Source organism: Diadema antillarum, unplaced genomic scaffold, assembly GCF_040938485.1.
Source record: "Diadema antillarum isolate AM-2024a unplaced genomic scaffold, OU_Dant_1.0 seq00000136_RagTag, whole genome shotgun sequence".
NCBI lineage: Eukaryota > Metazoa > Echinodermata > Echinoidea > Diadematoida > Diadematidae > Diadema > Diadema antillarum.
Genome location: NW_027271213.1, coordinates 2,193,557 through 2,217,692, shown reverse-complemented (window position 1 = coordinate 2,217,692; position 24,136 = coordinate 2,193,557). Strand labels below are relative to the sequence as shown.

Below are 24,136 nucleotides of genomic sequence, written 5' to 3'. Positions count from 1 at the left end.
TTAAGGGGTGGTTGTGGTAATTAAAATGGAGATGGTATCATTAGCGGCAACCAGGATTTTCCTGTCTAGATCTGCAGGTGTGACTTGCTAATCAGATGCTATAAACCAACATTTTGATAGTTTTCTCACCCCCCCCTTCCCTCATTCATTGGTAGCATGATTTCAATGACTTGCAGATCAGGTATGAGTCACATGGCCGGCGGAACGGGGGCGTGGGGGCTCGCCCCCCCCCCCCCCCCCCACTTTTTGTGCACCATAGGCCAAAGGAATACATAAAGTGTCATCACTTTGGGCCCCCCCCCCCACTTTTTTTTTAACCCAGAAGTACGTAAGTGGCACTAAAAAGAAATAGATAGAGGTCTTGAACTTGAAGTGTGAGCGCGAAAAGGTTATGTTTTTGCGTCGAAGACCCTTTTTTTTTTCTTTTTTGTCAGCTGAAGAAACTCGGAAGTGGAAGGGGAGAGATGAGCTTTTTTTCTTTTTTTGCTTGTTACAGGTAGCTCATGAAACCCGGAAGGGCACCCCTACTTTTGAAAATGCTCCACCGGCCCTGAGTCATACTTTATGCATGTCATAGGGCTACATGTACATTTCGAGTTGTGGAATGTTAGGCCAGGAAGGTGATCAAAGCAGTTTCAAATGTCTTTCAAAACAACTGTATAGAAATTGTGTGGGTATAAAATGCTAAATATTGACATTATGTCCAGCATGAATGCGAACAGCGTGCCATCAGGAGGCGGACCTCCCAAGTGCCATTCAGTAATAGAAATCATTGACAATCAAAATTGTTTCGGGCAACAGTAATTATGGGAATTGTTCATATAGTTTGACTTACAATGTATATGGGAGAAAGACACAAAATCTTTTGCAGGCACTTTCACAATTCTGGTTACAAGTCACCAAATAGAAATTTGTCCTGGGCCTACTGTAATCATGCGGTTACGATAATAGAAGTCTGTCATACCACTGACATAATCTGCCAGTTGACCCATTCCATGGTGTAGTGAACAACCAAAGTATTTTTATTTTGTTCTTTGTAAAACAAGCCAAAAAGAAAAAAAAAAAGATGGCAATCCCTGCATAGCTAATCATCAGTATTATCTTTGTACTTTTACTGACTTTCCTGTACAGATAAGCCATACACTGTACATGTGATAAGCTCACTGTCAAAGGTGTCTGTGTATGCAGTATTGTAGAACATGTTTCTTACAGCAGGGCTGCACACTAGCCCATTTCTCTTACTGGTCCGACCTGTCTGTCGGACCAGTAGGTACCTAGTTTTTCCATTTTTCACTGGTCCATTCCTGAAAAAGTTACTGGTCTGACAGTGAATTTTACTGGTCCGGGACCGTCAGACCAGTGCCAGTGTGCAGCGCTGCGTACAGTGCAACACCATTTATTCTGATGGCATACCACCTCAAGGCACACTAGCTAGGGGAGACAAGATTGGTGCGATTGAAGTGATCTTTATTCGCTGCCCCCACCTATGTAACCCCCCAAAATTAAAGAATATTTTAAAACCTTCTTCTCTAGAACCAGAAGTGGTAGAGCAAACTTATCTTCTGTAAGTTGGTGCATTGATGACCTCAGTTTCAAGTTTGTTTATGGCATAGCAAGGGGTGCTCCTCTTGGTGCCCGGGAAGTGGGGAGGGGGGTCCAAATGGGGCCTAAATTGTTTATTTTCATCTTCTTCTTGAAAATCCCATGATGGATTTTCACCTAACTTGATAGGTAGCATTCCTAGGGGTACAGGATCTTCGTATATTCAAATGGGCACCATGCTCCCCCAGGGGGCCCCAGGGGGTCCAACCCCCTTAAAGAATCTTTAAGAATCTCATTTTTTAGAACCAGAAATGATAGAGCTAAAATTAATACCATGAGTATAAAGTATACTGATGACCGTACAGTTGTAGATTCAAATTTGTTTACGTCAGATCCAGGGTTGCCTCCCTTAAAATGGACCTTAATTGCACTTAATAGTAATTTTTATCTTTTCCTTGAGAATGCATCCCTGGTCAAATTTCACCAAGCTTGGCACTTATTATCACTTGGGTGATAGAATGTACACTGTGTTTGTACAACACAGACAAAACCCCAAAATTAAAGTTCAGTCTGTTCAAATCTTTAATAAAATTTATTGTAAACTAAAAGCTTTGGTAGTGCTACAATGTATGTGTACTGTGTGGAAGGTGGACTTGTGATACTCAGGTGAGCGCGAGACCCCCAGGTCTCTTGTTTTTGTTTTTTTTTTGGTGGTGTGGTGTGGTGTGGTGTGACACAGTATATCGTCAGTACACTGTGGTGTACAATATGTGTACATGGAAGGATGCTGTAAGTGTGAAGTCCTTTACATGTTTGCCCAGTGCAACCAAACAGTGCTCTCAGGCAACTATAATGAATGGATACCTGCCTGCTAAAAGTATGAAGGCCCTTGCTTTTGAATGACCATTTGGACAAATGGGAATTATTTTTTTTTCTTGTAATGCCCTGAATGATATATTCCTTATGATGTCAGGCCAAATTGATTGTAGCCATCCATATAATATAGTATGGCTTTTGTGTACATGTCAATATCACTTACCCATTCAGCTGTGTTTAATTGCAAGGAATCAGAGCGTTAGTTGTAACATAATGCCAGGACTATAAATCACATGCTGGGGTTGTCATCAACAGTATGGTTTCCAAATGAAACACAATACCTAAAAGTAGAACAGAAGCAAATTCATCAAACTTCTGCCTACCCCCTTCCTAAAAAAAAAGAGTAACAAAACATGTATAACATCAAAGTAGGGGAAAAGAAAAAAAAGTTTACTGCGACAAATAAAGATCTACAGCTCTACATGTACATGTACATACAGCACAAAACGTACAGATATAAATACGTACTGGCATGTTTTGCAATAGTCTACCCAGTGAGAACTCTCTGTGTACAACATATGTGTTCTATAATGTAAAACCAGAAAGTTTTGCTTGCATGAAACTTTCGTGAATTTCACAAGGAGCCAAGATTCGTGAAAGTAAAGTGCAAGCAAAAGTTTCTTGTCTACACAATGCACTGAGCACCAGTGGCGATTAGAGAAATTTTCATGCTGCCAAAAATGCCACTGGTTCCATTCCAATTTGCAAATGTTTCATGCAGAGAATGTTTCTGGATATTAGGTGTAGTTCACAACAATACTCTGGTCACTCACTGCTTCAGAATTTGTGTCATGAGGTTTTGATTGATTTCTTTGTTGGACTGAAATGTCATCTAAGTGTTTTCAGCTTGTGATAGTTTTTGAATCATACTCATTTGGTGATGGTGCCTCTATAGTCATGTAACCCTAGTCACAAAAAAACAGTGTGTGGACACCATGTGACAAATATCATGAGTTTCTTTCATGTTATGTAGGTCTATGCATGTACTCAGCTAATTGCAGAAACCCTGTTTTTTTATAGCAAAGTTAGAAAAATCACTTTCTAATGTGGGAATTTTCCTGGCAGTATTTGAGGCAGCTTGTGGCAATTTGCCCAGCAAGTTTCACCAAAATGTCAGTTATTTTGATGTCATAATTTTTCACTGTCAGCGTGAATTGCCCCCTATGTTTGTTTGTTTTTATTTTGGTTGTTGTTGTGATGTTTTTAACCACAGCGTACAAAAAAAGTCAACTCAAACATGGAAGTGAAATTTCTTGGTGTACAAAGATCTAAAGGCTGGCACATCTGCATACATTTTAGAAAGCAAGAGGAGTGATGTACACACAAAGATACATCATGGGCTCAGTATAATGCATTTTAAAGAATATCATCTGTTGCTTTGTACACGGCTGTTGCTTGACTGAGGGGGTTTTCTACAGGCATAGCTGGTTTATTGGGACAGAGGGTAGGGCGAAGGAAGTTGAGTGCTCCTCGCGACTGTCCCAGCGGGACGGGTAGTAAGGTTCAAGTGTGGATCAGGGGATTTCCGTTGGAGTCTATTTCAGCGTTTTGCCCCCTTGCAAATGCAACCTTAGGGCAGGGCTTGGCTGCTCCCAGCTGAGGGTCTGGGAGGGATTCAAACCTTTATGTCAGTGAGTGCAGTTGGCTCTGTAAATGCTGTATACAGTCTGTAGCTCTTGTAGCGTAAATCCTACTTTTTAGGTCTTTTGTTTGTCAAATTATAGACACAGACATTTTTGCAGTGATTTACACAGAACACTGCTGCATTGTACATGTATGTATTCCTGAAGTTCTTAATCCAATCACTATTTTCCTCAGGATATACAGTTTAACATGTACAGCTTTAAACAAATTCTTTGCATAATGTACCGGTAATAATAAAGAATTTATCGTGAACTCCCACAAAGTGTAAAACTCAACAAGATACACGTACACTTTGTAGTTCTTTGATACTGGAAATGATTATGGTCTGTTTCAGATTACTGTGATGGGATACATACACTGTAGGTGCTGTTCGTTACACATTGCATTCCTCTGTGCTGTTGCAGTGACCATTCATATTGCCCAAAGATCTTCCTGTTACATAATTTATAGTTGATAAGATAATGGCTTTATATGGAATACTATGTACCGGTATTTAATAATGCAAAAATGGATGTGTATACAGTAGTTCAACTTCAACGCTGTTATATAGTCCTTGTTTGTGCAATAATATACAAATGATGCACAGGATAGAGTGCGTTAGTGTAGGCGTAGTGCACTCGAGGGTATTTACAATTGTGAAACATGCACGAGGCGAAGCCGAGTGCATGTTGCACTACATTGTAAATACCCGAGAGTGAGCTACGCCTACACTAACGCCACGAAATAATCCTGTGCATCATTTGTTTTATAAAATGGGTCGAAAATTCGAAAACTAACATCATTTTTCAGCGTTTTTCACGTACCTTTGTGGGTCAAGACGTCCGAAGATGTTCGTCCCAAACTTTTACGCACGTCGCACTCGCGGAAGTCCCGCACATACAGTATAAGTATAATGGGGGGTTGGGTTTCCGGACACCCGCATGAAAACTTACTTACTTGACATAGAATATGCACCCTTTACCTTAAAGACTTGATATAGACTCCTCATATAGGCCTACTAGACAACATACTCTGAAAACGGCGTGAGAATTAACCTGCTAAATCGTTGGATTTGCTCTTCAAAGTGACTCCATGTACGCGTCCGGTCCCATAACGCTTGGTCTACTGTACTATACTGTACAAAGTGTACGTATAGTACAGTATACGTACGTACGCCACATATGTTATGCACAAGGGAAGACAGGCCGGCCGGCCGGCAGCCCGAACTAGAAGTTGTTTACAGGATTGACAGCGCGTACGCGTATGCATGCAATTCATCAAAGGAGCCGCCGCGCGCACAGACGATCGGCAATCTACCATAGGATTACAGGCAGTGCAGTTGTACTGAAGTAAAGGAAGGAGGTGTGTCTCATTTCAGCGCTTCCTATTGGCTACATTCTTGAACCCATTTTATAATAAATGGTAAGACATTCAGTGCTTCAACATACAATGTAACGTATCCTGTAGCTTGCATTGAGGTAGTAAAATGACAATGCATGTGCTGCTGCTGTGTACATTTCTTGGGAATGAAGAATGCAAATATAATGATATTATACATCTTACATACAGCTGTAGTTTTCATGATCCTGCTTGCATTGGGTACATGTACATTATGTACACTCTACGTTCAAATACAATGCAGGGCTGCTGTGTGGAGGTACACATACTGTATACAGTACAGGACCATCATACGTTGTACATGTAAATGGATTCGTGCGGTTGGCACCGTTTGGCACCCGATCAAGATGACTTTATATGTCAATCTACAGTACATTTTCATGATGAGAAGCAACTGGCAGAAAAGATCTCCACGCTCCCATCATAGCGTGTTTGTGATCCCTCACCGCTGCCCGCACCCCCTTTTGGGCTGAAGGGCTCGGGGAGTGTGGTTTGGCTCCGATACAAGTACAATGTAGCGTGCATTAGGCGATCTTGTTGAGCATCTGGGAAAACAACAACACGTGGTACACAAGTCACCCCACAGCTTTGTTGCCACTGACAGGAAATGTGGAAAGTGGCTGCCAAAAATGGCAACTCTGAGAGGAGTGCAGCCACCCCCCCCCCCCTCATATATTGAGCCCAAGTAAAATAATGGGTATTGCAAGCATAAAACTTTGATTGGGGAGGGTCTTTCACAGCCCTGCTGTAATAAAAGAATACCTGGTAACTGGGGTACATGTACATTGTATGATAGGCTTCATGGAGTTCTTCATTTTGGGCAAAGTGTAATTCAAATTTTGTGTGTCTTTTTAAACAGTATTATCCTTGAAGTTCTTAACCTGTTGTTGAGGACGGGCTGGTTTTGCTACAACACGCATTCCCATAGACCCATGCCCAAGTATACTTGGGACTCATCCTCAACTGGTTAATCATGGGTGATACCAGTAATTACAAGTATGTTGAAGTGATAGAGGCTCTACTTCATATTTCAAGTTAGAGCATTATGAATGAAATGCAGTCAAATCACACAAACAGATCTCTGACTGGTTCATGACAATCAGACTTAAAATTCTATTAATCACATGCTTTGAAACAGCTTTTCTTAAAATCTATTTGTGCTGATCAGATTATTTTGGGCCTTCCGGAATATTTGGTGCTGTGCTTGCACATTATGTACAAGTGTACATGCATTCTATTTAATGTAGAAAACGGATACAAGCTACAACTGTAGGCCTATATCTACCAAGGATTATCATATAGGCCTATAATACAATGCTTTAATATCAAATACAATAATGGACTAACATTTACTGGTGGAGTAAATCTATAATGACGGAATAAATCAGCAAAATGTTCTGGATAGATAAATGATTCAAAATACATTATCTGTGAGAATTGTTCAGTGTGAATCCAATGTCATTAATTGTTCCTATACATTGTAGGCCTGTATTAACACCGGCAGTGGAAGTATACGAGAGAAGATATATTCCTGATTCTCCCTGCTACTGTGTGTACAGTGTACATGTTTGTTGAGCATATTTTGGCCTATCCACCACAAATACGTTTCAGCTAGATGAAGGGTATTAAATGTAATGAGCAATAATGCGATCAGCCCTCCCAGCTCTCCTAACTGTATGACGAAGATGATGCTCACATGCACAATGCTCTAGTGCGGAGTGATGCGAGTGGTGAGGTTCAGTCGTAGTCGTCGTGGGGGCCATAATGTGATCTGATTTCGGCAGCCCCGGCTGGGATTATCGTGCTATTTCGGTTCCGCGTGACTCATCTGGATACACTGCACTTGTGTGTGTGTGATAGCTTTGCCCTTCATATGGATGCAGGAGGGGATACAGAAGGAGAAATGTGCAGTTTTGAGAAGTGGTACACGTGGCCATCCATATTTTCCTTCCCTCTCTCACCTCCCCCATCCCCCCCCCCCCTCCACTCTTTCCAGTTTGTGATCAGCGAGAAATAACTGTCTGCGTCATGTCGGGTCTGGCTGTCATAAATATCACTTTGGATGTCTCCTGAGAGTTTAAAGGGAATCTGTCAGTCTGTCCCTGACATCACTCAGTGTTGGGATCTCAGTTTGTTCTTGTAGCATTTACCATCATTGGATTAGGTGAACGCAAGGTTTAGCTTAAAGGGAACGTAGTTTTGGTTGAGACTCATTTTCAGGTTTATAACATTTTTTGGTGAGATAATGAGAAACCTCTTATGAAATATGAAAGAGCATGTCATTCCAAGAAGGATTCAACGTTTATTTGATGAAAATTCGTCTGGAAATGGCTGAGATATCCAAAAAAGCAATCCTAATAAAATCGACAGGCCACGGCTTTTATTAAGATTTCTTTGTTTTACCTTGTTTTTGGATATCTCAGTCATTTCAAAACTGATTTTCATCAAACAAACTTTTGATTCCTCTTAGAATTGTATGCTCTTTAACATTTCATAGAGTGGTTTCTAAATATCTTCCAAGATGTTACAAGCTTAATCCTCACCTCAACCAGTACTGTACAGTCCCTGTAATAGCCAACAACAGATTTTCCTTTTTAGTTGTTTCCATGGAAACAGATTTGTATTGCACTCTGCATTTCTGAACATACTAGCTGACAACCAATATTCGAGTTTGACTTTCAGACGCAGTCCTGAGGATTGTGTGTCTTATCATTTCCCCAATTTCCCCAATTTCATTTTAATCAGTTCTTAGTTAGACTTTCCTTTAATGAATCAATAAATAATATTAACTGACGTATTGAATGGATATCTATCATTCTAGATTTCCACAGTCTTATACACCTTTGAATCCTGAAAGTTGCAATGGATCCATTTGATTTTCTCAAAAGTTCAGCTGTTGACTTCACCAGGACACACTGCGTAGGTCGATTAAAGATAATATGTTATGGTCCCAGATATGCTACCTATTTGTTTATGTGTAAAACACTAAAGCTTATAGAATAGGGTGCGGTATGTAGGCCACAGGAAATGTGGTTTTAAGGCCCAGGATCTCTTTACATGCGATTTATTCTTTTCATTCAAAGCCTTGTAGTCCCATTTCAAAGCATCAATACCGATATTCGTCAGGAGGCAATGATGGTAAAATGATCGCACGCTGGTCTGTGATCAGCTGTGCTATCAGCTTTGATTCGACTGTGAAAATACAGTCTGTCAACTTTTGTTTTCTTTGTCATTGTTTTTTCTTTAAACAAACCACATCACACAGTAAGTTATGTACGTGTCAGTATGAACCCAACTCTAACAGACTCTTAGTAGGCATACAGTACTCATTTGTGTAATAAAGATGCTTTTTGTATACTTCCTCAGTTGACATTACTCAAAATTTTGCTGAGCAATCTTTATGCATTCTGTTTAAGTTACAAGTTAAGGGTACATCCAATAGAAGAGGTGGCTGTTTTGTTCATGTCTGCATTCTTTTGGTGCATGTCTTTCTTACATGGGTTGTCAGGCAAGAAGATGAGTCTATACTACTAGTGTACTGCATGTGATGCTGTGTGTAAAAGATGTGTAGGACCTATTGGCAGTGAAGCATAATAGTGTGTCACTCTCCACCACAGAAAAGAAGAGGAAACATAAAAAAACAACAGCATGAAAGCCAAACCATGAAACAAAAACACACTTAATCATATTTTGAATTGTCATTCATTACTCAGTGTGAAATTCCTGTTATACAATTGTTTGCCTGAATTTTTTCCCAATGTGCAGTGAATGAGACCCAGCCATATCATATAAATAGCCGCAAAAATGTGGCATGTGGTTGTCTAGTGCACATTGGGTAGAAGAGGTCACATGAAAGTCGCCTCATGGCTGGCTGGTTCCGGAAATGAACAGTTGATTTGTTTCATTGTCATGATCAACATACCCATTCAACATTGGTAGTGCACGGAAGCATTTAATTAAAACAAACAAACAAACATACAATACAGTCTGAATTTTCTAGACTACTCTAGGCAGTGTTAGTTGACAGGAAACGAACTAGAGGATATCCTCCACAGGAAAACCACTGAAATTTCTCCCCCCCCCCAAAAAAAAAAAAAAAAAGAAAGAAAGAAAGAAAAGAAAATTGTTCCCTAGCTGAAGCATCTCTAAAATGACCAGCTACGAAATCCCAGTATTGTCGACGAGCAATGTGTAAAGTTTCTACATTTTGTATTGGTAGAGTGCTATTGTACCATGTAAAACCCTCTTTCAATCCTTCATCAATCAGCTTTGAGAAATGGAGTAAAATCCAACAGGATGGTCAGGTTTAATTAGAATTTGACCTAAAATGAGAAATGTGTTATACAATAGTAATGTTTCAATGCAACATCAAACAGTGATATTGTTAAAAAAAAAGGGGGAAAAAGAAATTGAAAAGAAAAAAAGCAGTATTAGATAGATGAGGCGATGATGTCATGGCCTCACAAGTGTCATTGACCGTGCATTCAAATTTTTCTTTTTGTTGGATGTGAAAAAACAACAAAGAAAATGCAAAATTTACCAAAATTTAGCAAATTATCGTGCTATTTCTCCACCTATTGCAGTAGTTCGGAAACAATCACAAGATTTCTTGGAATTCGGATTGCGATGCTGATCATGCTATTATAGTGAGATTTTTATGTCCACACTGACAAAAATCTTAAGCTATAATAAAGGATCGTGATGTAAATCCTGAGATTTGTATCATGTCAATTCGCATCGGTGTGAACCCCCCTCGTATTAAACTTTTCCAATCACTCCTCGTGTGCATTCAGCCGAGGACTCTGTCTGTATGTTTACATTGCAGGCCCCTGACGAGTACTTTTGTAGTTCTGATATTTTTGTGACCGATTTGAGATTTGATGTCCGTACTCTCTGTATATTTTTGTCTTGCAGATTTGTCAAAGAACAAGCTCGCCGAGCTGCCTTGCGAAATCTGTGCGTACACCGCCCTCCAGAGGGTGAACTGTTACAATAATGTCATCCGCGTGGTTCCTCCCGAGATCATCAACCTCACCGCTCTGTCGTACCTAAACCTAAGGTGAGTGGACTGCATTCGTCTCCTGGTGCAGGTGGCATGCGTGGCCACGATGAATGAGTGATTGAATGAATCAGTATTGTCTTTATTTTTCAGATGCAACAAGACAAACAGCCTTCCATGTCAAGGACTGTATTGTGGCAAAGTTTACATATTATAGCATGGTGGAAAGCACTGTGACAGAAAATGATTTAAACATCATCTCCTTTCATTAAATCATCAATACTAATAAAAAATTTACAAGAGTTGCCTTTTCAGATTGTTTTATATAATGTTACATATATTGTGCACTAAATGCACTATATTGCTTAGGATGACTTTGTATGTTTGGATTGCTGAAGCCCAAATCAGCATTGTACATAATAGTTTGAGATACATGTAGCTAATTAAAGAAAAATCCCAGCATGTAGCGAACATATTTTTTGATGATTTTTTTAAATTTTTTGATGTGAGTAGTGTTTTCCAGTCATGTGAGCCATGTTATTGATTATGCAGGAATGTGCAGTCCCCGCTACTTAGTTACACCGCAGAATGGTTTTAGAATACGTGGTAGGACCTTAGTCCCAATTAAGCAAACAGTCCTGATTTTAATGAAGTCAGAAATCGAGTTGTCCATATTCTACACTTATTTGCTAAAGCCTTAACATCTCTCCCTTGTTCACACACACAATAGATATCCCTGACAAGATCAGACTGCACAATGTGATGTGCCAGGATATGTATTCATTGAACGAAAAATATTCCTAAAATGTTTTGTTCCATTTGTTGCATTCTCTCCCTTCAGTACTAAAAGACAAATTTTGTGCAGAGTCTCTATTTTCTACCAGATGAAAAGTGTTTCTTGTGTAAAATTGATGTCTCTTAAAGCCTAAGTGGTAGACGGAAAATGCTTTGAAAAATTTTGCCATATTGTTCCATTTTATCAGAATCCCAAGTAAACAGTGCGGTGATGGTCTTGATGAGAACAAGGCCCTGCCTATCGAAAAGTTGCAATTGATTGATAGTTTGTTGATTGTGCTGGTGGCAATTCATATGTGTCAGCTCTGTAGAAAATGAGTCATTTTTGTTTTACGCGTAACAAGTGATTATTTGTAAACCTGATTTGCTTGTCAAAGTACAAAGTTTAAAGATGTGACTGAACACATGGAGGAGATACATGTAGTGACTTTGTTCCCACTAGCTGGGTGCAATGATGACCCCCATCTCCCAATATGATTCCTGGGGATTGATCAATGATATTGTGAATGAATGCATCCTCTATATGAAGAGTTTAAATGCAAAAACTGATCTATCCATTTCTTATCAACATTTGAGATTTGATATTTGAGACTGAAGCTGCTGAAAAAACAAGGGAAGAAATTATTAAATATACATGTTTAGTGAAGATTTTGATATCTTCAAAAATATTTCTTGTTTAATAGTGAGGAGTGCAGCATCATTGAAAAGATTTAATGTTTTCTCTATTCAATTATGACTTTACTAAAAAAAAAATGAAAACAATGTTTAGTGTCTTTTTGCATTTCTACCCTTCAATATGGAACCAAAAATACAGATTTAGAATTATGCTGATAAACAGTGGTTGAAAGTATGAACAAAAGATGAAAATTGTGAGGTATTGATGTTGTTACACTGCGTTTTGTATGCGTGGACTTGTGCTTTGCTCACATTACGCTTTACTCTGTTGACTCCAAACTGATATCTTATCGTGCAATTACACAGCAAACGAAAGAAGCAAAGGAAATATTTCAAAGGAAATATTTTCAGCACTGAGAACAAACCAAGAACTGGAATGGGTATTGATGTCACTTTTTCAATGTGCAAGTCATCGGGTGGCATACCATACCGTTCCCCAAGCTGTAAGCCTTTCTTTATCCAGTCTGATGCCAGCTGCAAAAGAAATCCCAAAGGGAGATCCGTTGCGAGGAATTTGTGGTAGCAGTATCAGCCTGTCCAAACTTTGCTTGCAATTGAAACTAAAAACATGTTTTGGCGAAAGAGAAGCTGGGCGGAAGAAAATAGCGGAAGGCTAGGAGGACCCGACCTTATTTGGCTCAGTCGGCATGGCGACGGACTATTCAATAAATGGCATTATAAAATGGGTTCAAGAATGTAGCCAATAGGAAGCGCTGAAATGAGACACACCTCCTTCCTTTACTTCAGTACAACTGCACTGCCTGTAATCCTATGGTAGATTGCCGATCGTCTGTGCGCGCGGCGGCTCCTTTGATGAATTGCATGCATACGCGTACGCGCTGTCAATCCTGTAAACAACTTCTAGTTCGGGCTGCCGGCCGGCCGGCCTGTCTTCCCTTTATTGTGCGTAACATATGTGGCGTACGTACGTATACTGTACTATACGTACACTTTGTACAGTACAGTAGACCAAGCGTTATGGGACCGGACGCGTACATGGAGTCACTTTGAAGAGCAAATCCAACGATTTAGCAGGTTAATTCTCACGCCGTTTTCAGAGTATGTTGTCTAGTAGGCCTATATGAGGAGTCTATATCAAGTCTTTAAGGTAAAGGGTGCATATTCTATGTAAAATAAGTAAGTTTTCATGCGGGTGTCCGGAAACCCAACCCCCCATTATACTTATACTGTATGTGCGGGACTTCCGCGAGTGCGACGTGCGTAAAAGTTTGGGACGAACATCTTCGGACGTCTTGACCCACAAAGGTACGTGAAAAACGCTGAAAAATGATGTTAGTTTTCGAATTTTCGACCCATTTTATAAAACAAATGATGCACAGGATTATTTCGTGGCGTTAGTGTAGGCGTAGCTCACTCTCGGGTATTTACAATGTAGTGCAACATGCACTCGGCTTCGCCTCGTGCATGTTTCACAATTGTAAATACCCTCGAGTGCACTACGCCTACACTAACGCACTCTATCCTGTGCATCATTTGTATATTCTTGTGACTTGCCGGCCAGATATCATGTTTAGGAGAAGCTCAGAAGGATGACTTCATTCCAAGGAAGTTGAGAGAGAGACAGAGCGAGTTTCTTTCATACATTCAAGCATACTCGCTATGTGTGCATTGCTATTAAATCTGAAACGACTGCTTGTGACTTTTGCTAGTCTACCAAGGAGTGTCTGCAGACCCGCTCCACACATCCACTGATGCACTTCAGTTTAATTCGACAACTAATACACAGCTTGTTGAAAATAGACCAGTGTTCTCTTTGTGTGTGTATGTGACTGTAAAGGCCTGTAATATGAATATTGCATTGTATGTGCAGCAAAGCGCACAAAAGCCACAATTTTAATGTCGAAAATATGTTAGAGAGTCAGCCTAGAGTCATGGAAGTCTGGCTTTTCTGTGAGGAGAGAGAACATTGTGAAAATAAAAATATGGGTAGATACACACCTGGAACCAAAGACTATACGTTATCAAATTTCTGAAAGACATTTCGGTGTGATATTTTCTTTCCTTAGTGCTGATCAATACCCTCTTTTTATGTTTAATTTCAAAAACCAAAAAGGAGAGAGAGAAAAAAGAAAAAGAAACCCAAACTGCTATTAATAAAAGCTTCTTGCGGTCTGTGTAGCAAGGGTCAAAGCTGAATTTCCCCATTATTCCTGCACCTGCCAATGAGTATTCTTGGCAGCTGACATTTCCAGTGGAATGAAATCCATAAATTATCATTCTACTTCACAGAGGGTTTCGAATCAGGAAAGATATAATATGAAGATTTAAGAGAAATGTGTTCTCGAAAGTGTGCGCCCCTTGAACAAATGACTGTCTGCGGTTAAAAGTGAGAGACATATTTTTTATTTTGTATGTGCTGTGGCTTGATGAAAATGTGGTATTGTACAGCTGTACATATAATGTTTCGATGTATAGTCTATTTTTTAATCGTGGTAGTGACATCTTGCGTAGAATTTACTGGATAGGGATTTCAGTCACGCTATTAAGGAGGAAATTGCAAAGTACGATGTGCATGTACGTGTATTGCTACAATTGTACAAAATGTACATTGGCAGCCTTGTACCATATGAAGTATATGACCTTAATCTTGTGTCTATGTTTTTACCGGTCCGCCCTCCTTGCGAGCATTCAAACGTGCAATATGATGCGATGTGTGTTGTTTATGATGTGTAGAAATGCAGCTAGCTATAGTTTCACTGTGGCACACTATATAAAGGTAATAATGCAAAGTACAAGGCTAATAGTAGTACTGACATAAAATCTAATTGTGCTTTGAAGATCGAGTGTTTTAGGACTACATGGTACTTTCAGTCTTCCTTTTGAAACATGCAGGATGTATGAGACACGAGTGACTATGAGAAGTACATGTCGAATGCTTTAGTCAGCAGTGCAGAAATCTATTTACAGGGCAATTATAACTCGTCATCTCAGGAAATGAACACAGAAAATTTGTATGACGTAGATCCTATTTGTAGCTGTTTTGGGAGTGTTGACAGCATTGTTTTGTGTGATCAATGCACTTTTGAAGAAAACACATCTGGATTTATACTGTAAAACTAGACATTTTCATGTGCATGAAACTTTTGCGAATTTTGGAAGGAACCAAGATGTGTGAAAGTAAAATGTGCACACGTGAAAGTTTTTGTTTGCACAATGCATTAACGCCAGTCACCAATTCGTGAAAGTTTTATGCCACAAATGTTTCTATAGTTTTAAATACCTAAAGTCATGTCATATGTTGAAGGTGTGTTCCACGTTACATGTACATAGTACGCAGCCAGGCGTATCGATTTCTTGATACAGCATGCAGTATTCGGACATAATGCGTGGGATCATATAATTTTTCTATTGAGTTGGCATGGTTTGGAGGAAGTAGTGTTCACAAGCACAATAAAAGAGTCAATATCAACTCGTTGCCATGGTGTGATGATATGGATGTTGATGGAGAAGTTGTGCCGCATGCCTGTACACTATACTCCCTCTGCGGAAGTTTACCAGCCATTTTGTGATACGTTGAATTGGCTTTAGTAGTCGATATGAAGATGACTACAGGTTAGACCATTGCCAAATTACTGCTTCAGTGTGGCTAATGCAAGGCTTTTTTCTGCATTACCTGTAGTTCCTGTCATATAAGTAATACATTAAAAAAAAGCGAGGGAGTGAGCAGGAAATTGTCGCAGCTAGATTAATTTTGGCACTCCTCTTGACGACCTGAGAAATGTTAATGACTCTTGTGTAGGATCAGTGGACTTGGGTGATGGGGGGGGGGGGGGGGGGGGAGGAAGCCAGTCATTTAATTGAATGCTTGCGCAATGGGTTTCAGCAGTGACAAATGCCAATTAGCTCCTTGCCTAGGTTTAAATAGTGCATTCTGAAGAGAATTCGCAGTTGAGTTTTGTGTGGGTTGTGCATGTGTGGTCGCTGTGAGAAGCTGTTGGGACAGAATGGGACAGAAAATGCGCCACATTCCAAATCTGATCATGGGGTCGTGACGTCAGGAATGACATGCACATCCTGCTAAGGCAGCCGTTGAATGTTGATGGCAAGAAGAGGAAATGCCAGTGTCTGGCAGCGTATAGCTGAATCATGTCTGTATCAAGCCTGTCCTTTATAGCAATGTTCAGTTCATCATTGTGTACATTATACAATATATTCAGCTCTGAAGTCAGAATGTTGAACGGGTTAAAGGCACAGTTTAACAGTGGTGGCTCACTTTCAAAAGTACATCAATGGTTAAACTCTGCTGATTTACATACACATACAATGTAGGCCTACATGTATGTCACTTTATGATAATGCTCGCAACGGATAAAACAAAAAATCAACAATTGAGCACACAAGTAGCCCTAAAGTGTCTTTCTTTTGAGTCAAAGACATGTTTACAGGATGATGCTTTCAGTCTTCGCAAATTATTGAACAGAGAAATCTAGATAATATAAAGTAGGTATGAAACTTCAAAGTTATGTTATACCTTGCAGTAATCCTTTTTATAATCTTGTTCACTATTTGAACCTTGGTTTTGGCGAGTCACAACTACATACATGTATGGATCGATCATAAAATCTGGTTTGTTGTATCAAAGCACTTCCTGCCTTGCTACCACCAAACCTGATGATTCCATTGGCAATATTTAATTGGCCTCTTCACTTTTGACTATTGGAGCAGGTGTCTTGAAAGACTTGTGTGCCGTTCCCTTTGTTTCCCTTTGTTGAGGAAGATCCTCAGGAGGCCCATTCACACAGCCTCTAATAGTCATAATTATTTGCATTGTGATTTGAATCACGATGCAAACCCAGTTTTTTCTTAAATGTGTGTGGACATAATTGATCATGACTCTTAATGAGATTTAAATCACAATCCGCTCACCACTTAAGTGTGACATTTCCGAAATAGTCACACTTGCAGAGAAAAGTTGTGATTGTTTGTGGTGCGAAATGTGTGTAAACACTCTGTAAGTCGTATTAGTTTTTTACATTCCACAATTCAAGGTGCGCACTGGACAGTCAGGTCAGAGTCTGGTCAAAATCAGGTCAAACTCCAGAACTCATGCATGCACCATTTGGCCTCGCTCAAACTGGTGTGATTTGGGTCGCAATTTTTCCTTCCTTCGTTGACTGGTGCAATTTGGATTGCAATGTTTTTTGCCTGTGTACAATGTACATGTACATGTACAAATGTAGGTACAGCTGTACATGTATGAACAAGAGCGCAAAAAATGTAAGGCGTGATTTGAATCGTAGTTCCAAATGCGCTTTTCCAGGTTGTGTGTGAATGTGCCTCCTGCAGTGTCATTGAAGTTGCAAGCAGGTCTAGGCCAGCGGTGATGACCGATGACCACAGGGCAATGGAGGGGAAGGGGAAGAGGAAAGAAAACAAACCAGTGTTGTTGACTCCTGGAGTCAGAAATGGATGGTATAGAAGGACGTTGTACGCATTGCAGGTCAAGTGGCATACTGTGGCTCCAACAAGACTCATCCGAAAATAAAATGTTTCAGACCAAAACCGTCTGTAGGAATTTAGATGGTTGGTGGTCACTGAAGATTTCCTGGTTCCTGGTGTGAGCCGATATGACACCGCTGCACTACATTGTACGTGTTGTCCGTGCCACTACAAATAGCATAGCTCGACAATGACATTTTTCTCTGGTGACCTGTTCAGGCCACTTAAATCTTTGAATGTGAAATTTTGGTGGCCCAACCAAGAAATGTAGTGGCCCGAAGTAAAAGAGAAATATGAAATATGAAATGTCATTTTTGAATTTTACCAGCCCGATCAGGCCACTAAAAGACTTTAGAAAGAAAGAAGAATTAGATGGCCTTGGGCCACACTGGTAATGTCCATACCTGGCTCGTCTTCTTGATTTTTGCCTCTTTGCCTCCAACGTGTAATGCATTGTTGACAAACATTCAGAATGTTTTTGCTACTTGTCAATGTTGTCCACAACAACAGCAGCAACAATCACATCGTCTTTGAGACCCATGAACTTATGGAAGTTACTGATATTCTAGGCTGAGAATGACACATTCCAAGAGCTGTGTCTATAATCCAACTTCCTTCTGGTTTTGCACTTAAAGGTGATGCAGGTACCTTGGTTCGATTGACTGTCTTCCTTTCATTTCGCATATTCTGGTGTCTTCAACTAGTGAGGGTTTTTGGCCTTGTCATGGAAAAGTTTCACAGTTCTGATAGTTGAAGTTGTGTTTATTTTATTTCATATCTAGTGAGATGAACTTGTACAGAGTTGATGTCTGAATGGGTTAAAACAAAGTGGAAGAAAAAGCACATATTAGACTAATCTGTCATCCCTACTATCACCTTTGACCAACTGTTTGGTAGACAGTTTGTCACGCTTGAATCTTGCTTTGTAAGTTCCTGTTCCTTATTTTGCCATAATGAGCTAATTTCCCCTTTAAAAACTCCCGTGTAGATTTGCATGCAAAGTTCTGCTCCGCCACAAGGTGGACGTGTCCCTTTAAGGCCCTTGGCCCAGACATGTTATGACTGATAAAAACATGCATGTAGGGCATGGATATGACACTCTTGGGTCCTCTGGTAGAGAACAGGCAGATTCCCACTGAGTGATTCACACGTCATGTGTGGTACGTCTGCATTGGATGCTGTCCTCACCACTTGTGGATCACGCACAGGAGAAGAATCCTTGTAATGCATGCCTGAGATCTGCACAAGCTGATTGTGTGGAGTTCGGAAGCGCCGTTCTATGTGATTTTACTGTTTGGTAGTGTACCATGTAGAATGGCAACGTGTTCAAGTTGCCTTTGATGAAGAGAGTAGAATCAAATGAATAGTATGGAAGAAGTTTGAGCGAAATTAGAGATGAAATTCGAAAGTGGAGAAAATTAAAAGTTTCTTGTGCATTCTGCAAATAATGGTATTGGTCACAACCACATATTCAACTTATTAATAGCCATGGGGATGATGTCATCAACTTATACAAGTCTTTCGTTGATCTCTGCTGAAAACTATCATAGAAATGTCATATTTTAGGGCAATAAATTGAGAACTGGTGCAACCATTTTCCCTCCAAAAGCCATTACTGCCAGACTGTTTACCACACAACTGAGATTTAATGTGAGCCAATATTTGTTTCTTTTGTATGTTGTCAAAACAAGGAAATTTAGTAAAGATTTATGGGTATGTGGGGGTGGAAGACTTGTATGACCATGACATCATCAACTAAACTAATTTGCATAATATTTAGGTCCTATGTGGTTGTTACTATTGTCACTAATTCCTGAAAATATGTGCAACATTAAGACTCATCTCATTTTAGGTCCAATTTTGATGAAACTCCACCATTCTGTTACTCTGAGATTAAATGATTTACTAGAATTAAACTGTACATTGAACTGACCATGCAGTCAGTCATAAGTCTCCCAGTCCCGTCGGCAGCATGCTTTAAATACAATGTCAGTCGGATTTTAGGATGTTGGCGCTGAGTGGGTTAAGGCGAGCATGGTAATCATGTGCACACAGACGGCGTGAGATGGATTGAGAGCGGCGGGGCTGACACGAGTCGGATCCCCTCGGAGCCCTGGCTGGAAGTGTGTCGTGCATCACGTGTAGCCCGATCAATGTGTGTGCGATGCTGTGGAGCATACATGTAGCTTGACTGTGCATGAGGTGCCTACACTGTCTGTACTGGTATGGCTTGGCATGCTGATCTGCCTGCAGTAAAAAAGAACAACATTCCTATAAAAGATTCCTGTAGTTGTATGCATTATAGTATCAACAATATGACCTTTGTACTTTCTGTCACAAAGATTGTAGTAAAGATGTTCTTAAATATGATATTTGATATGATGTAGGGCCTGACATATCCAAATGTTGTACATTGTAAAATATCAGAATATCATATCATACAGATGTATGTCACGTCATATCGTATTGAAATATAAACTGGATTTGTTGTCGGTACCATATCACACTGTATCGGATCTTGCTAATATAGCACTGCATCTTGAAAGGAAAGCCTGAAGGATGAAAGGACCATTAATTACATACTTTGGCAGCAGGACCTTTGCATTGTGCCTGTTTGAGCTTGCATTGAAAGCATTTATCTTGTCATTTCATACCAGTATCGCATCATCAACTGACATTAAAGTCAAGTGCAATTACTTTCGTGCCAAATTATTGTGCAAGCTGACTTCCTGAACAACATTCTTTCCATTTGAATGCCCATTGGGCAAGCAGTTCGTGTCTTATAGCAACCAGCAGTTGCCCAACATTGCATTGTAATTCCAAACAGCGAGTTTTGGTTGCCCCAAGAAAAGCAGGCACATGGGTGCATAGCACCTCACGTGGTATCCTCCAGATGAGCTCATTCTCAATGCAGACATGTAAGAGTCTGCATGGAAGTAAAGGTGCAATTTCAAGTTATTTTGATGATATGATATGATATGATTATTTATCATCTGTTCAATCATGAAAACAGAAATTTGTTTTTCACTACTTCACGATGAAAAATACATTATACAAATTACATTTCCCTTTTTAGGTTCAATTTTGATCAAACCTCTTCCAAACATTTCGTTCATCTGAGTTTATCTCATTCATGTAAGCCAACTTTTCTGGTGTGGAAATGATGCACTTTGAGTCATACAATTTTTGTACATGACCTTTTACTTGATATCACAAGTTGAGTTTGTTTTGTGTCATCCTGGTGAGGAGGAGAGGCATTTCATCAAGTGTACACTATAATTGCCATTTACAAGATATCTGTCACTACCAGTTGTAACAAGTCTAAATTTATACAACATCAGGGCATTGAGATAATGGGACTGTGGGGGTTAATTCTGTACTCTGCAATACCAGTGAGCAGGTGCATTGGTACCCCCCTCTGAGGTATCCGCATAATCACATCCTCATGTCCAATAACTTTTGATGCATAATGCTGTATGAGTATTTCTAATGCAGTGTGTGTGTGTGTGTGTGTTTGGGGGGGGGGGGGTAATGTTTTGTCTTGTGTATTTTTGTGTGTGCTTTGTCTTTTGACTCTTTATACCCCCGCCAAACGAAGTTTGAAGGGGGTATATAGGAATCAGCGGACGGTCGGTCGGGCGGTCGGTCCGTGGCAAATCTTGCGTCGCGAACTACTTCCTCAGTTTTCAACCGATTCCCATAAAACTTGGCACAGATGTGTGCCTTGGGTTGTAGATGTGCAAGACGTATTTTTTGACAGTACCCAAAAGTACGTTGCCATGGTAACGGCATATTATGGGCAAAAATGGGTACAAATCTTGCGTCGCGAACTCCTCCCACAGTTTTTGATCAATTTTTATGAAATTAGGTACAGATGTTCATCTGAATATGTTAATGTGCAAGACACATATTTCCGCAGTGGCAAAAAGTGCGTTGCCATGGTAACGGCATGTTATTGGTAAAATATAGGGCAAAATGCTTCATGGCAAAACTGCTTCATCAGTGTTCTTCCAATTCTCATGGAATTCATATTGAATGTTTGTCTTAGGATATAGGTCAGCATGACACATTTCTTGACAGTGACAAAGAGTATGTTGCCATGGTAACAGCTCACATATTATGAGCCAAAATGATGGAAAATTTTGTGTTGCAAACTACTTCCTCAATTTTTGCCCAATTTCCATGAAATTTGGTACAGATGTGTGCCTTTGGTTGTAGATGTGCAAGACGCATTTTTCGACAGTATCCGAAAGTACGTTGCCATGGTAACGGCATATTAATGGCAGAAGATCAAGGAAAGATCTTGCGGATTTAACTACTTCCTCAGTTTTTTGACCAAAGCTTATGAAATGTTGTTTGGCGGGGGTATAACCAGTCGCTGTAGCGACATTTCTAGTTTTCAATATGTCAAGGCTCTCTATAGCTTGACTTGCTGAGTTTTTTATCTTTTATCAGCATTCAGGGATACATCCAAACCTGACCTTCTTGTAGTTGTAGGTTAGCAGGTTAGTTCTGTGTAGATTTCCCCCACCCCTCCTGAGTGTGTCACCAGACAAAATACACATAGTACTAGTAATTCACATGAATGCAGGTAGTATCACTGGCATTCTTAATCATTGGTGATTATGGCAAGAAAAAAACAAGTGGTTTAAATGCCAGTTGTCAAACAAACAAATTGTAGTGTCCCCCCCCCCCTTTAAGTGAACAAACATATCATACTTGAAAATATTTGGCAGAATAATCTCTCTTTTTTCAAAGATTAGGACACATTTTTTGTTTTTAAATGATAATGTCTATTCTTTAAATGCATTTTTTACTGCTCATCATGGTCATGTTAACTTGGAAATGCTTTACAGTTCATCCTGCTTGTACATTGTATGGATATGATGCACCCATTTAATACACTATGCAGGGAGTTATGTTTCATGAGTATTTCATTTGCCCATTAAACTTATCGCTGACACGATGCATGCATTAAGTATATATTCTAGGGCTTTTTCTCACTCCATTGTGTAGAAGTGAGCGTGTATGGCTCAAATTCTCATTATGCCCGTGTTGACTTCGCCGGGGCCCGACTCGGTGAACCGTGCGGGCACATTTTGACCGACGAATGTCTCATTTCTGACTCAGCATGTGGCACGAATGTACACACTCCATTACTTATTAATCAGAAGGGAGCTTGCACACAATGCACCGTGACAAATGCAATAAAGAAAGAGGGTAAAGAGAGAAAGATAGAGAGGGAGAGAGAGAGAAAGGAGGGATGGTGCATTATGCAGAATATTTGTATGGGTAAGAAGACATAATGTGCCATCTCTCCTGTCTGTATTACAGTATGTATGCTAGTGTACATAATGCAATGTATACATTTGTCTGTAAATATAGATTATTTACCATTTGCAGGGATGGAACAAAAAACCCAGCTTTAGTGCTTGAAAATTGTTCTAAAATGTGAGAGAGGGATAGAGACAATCGATGTAAAAATGTTAATCAGTGTGATCAAATAAGTATTGTAGATGTACAAAATGTGAATAAAAGTTGTGATAAGATTGCTTCAAGAGTAAACCAACTACAGTTGGGTTTATTGAGAAAAATAGTGATATCTCCTTATGTTTTAGGCTTCATTGCAAAATATTTATATGGTAGGATGTTTTGTGATACAACTGACCTACACATATGCATCAAACAAGATTAAAACTCAAACGTTTTTTAAATCAATGCTCCCATTGGTAAACGATACCTTTAATGTGAATTTTCCTATAGGAATATATTGAAAGAGAGATCGAGAAATAACAATCCACACTGTGATCTTGGCAATGCATATTGACTTGATAGATGGCTATGCGATAATAAAGATTAGGTGTGAGACATAAGCTGATAGAGAAAACTGAAATACATATATCGCTATCATTAAATATCTAAGTCCTACATTATATATGATATCATATGCAAGTGTGAGAGAGGGGAAAGAGAAGGTATAAAACAGATTGATTAGTGGAGTGAAGAAAAAGATGAAACAATATATGTAATATCTAAAACCAAAGTGCTCAGTGATATGGTTTCTGTGAATATGAAGAACTGATGAAAGTCAGTAAGAATTTGGACTTCAGGGCTCAAACTTAACTTTTTTCTATGGTGGCCCATTCAAGACCCTCAAATCTTTGAATATAAAATTTGAGTGGCCTGAAAAACAGATGGATTGGCCCCAAATAAAAGAAAACATAACTTAACATTTGGAATCGTAGTAGTCTGATCAGGCCACCAAAATATTAACCTTTTGTGGAAATTTGGTTGCCAGACATAAATTCTTAGTGGCCCTGGGCCACTGAGCCACCACTGTTGTCGAGCCCTGGACTTGCACAATTGTACATCGCACCTGAAGGGATTCTAGGGGATCAATTTTTATATTGACAATAAACTGTGGTTAATGGTTGGTGAGTGGTAAGGGTAGGATTTTTACCTATGAACGCTCAAGCAGAGGTTACACAGAGGCGAGACAGTCGAACAAAGAGATGAATAAGGCATGCAGCGAATGTTTGCATTCTGTGGATCCGTCAGCAACCCTCTTTACAAACCCATCCACCTGCAAAATTTGAACTTCGTTTACACTGGGCCGATTATCCTTCAAGTACTTCATCCTTAACGCCAGCTTTTAATATACACGTAGATAGAATTAGAAAAATGGCTTCGTGATTTATTTGTCATAAATGCTCATCCCTCACCCCCCACAATCTCCCCCCCCCCCCCCCCCCCAGTAACCTGACCCGG

General features: G+C 39.8%; 1 protein-coding gene across 1 annotated transcript in view; it reads left to right on the top strand.

Annotated features, from left to right (window-relative positions):
• Positions 1-24,136, top strand: part of LOC139727618 (uncharacterized) — a 116,059-nt gene that overhangs the window by 9,500 nt on the left and 82,423 nt on the right. The window contains exon 2 of the mRNA XM_071638601.1: positions 10,354-10,498. Within this exon, the coding sequence (XP_071494702.1) occupies positions 10,354-10,498 (145 nt within the window). The remainder of the gene's footprint in view (positions 1-10,353; positions 10,499-24,136) is intronic.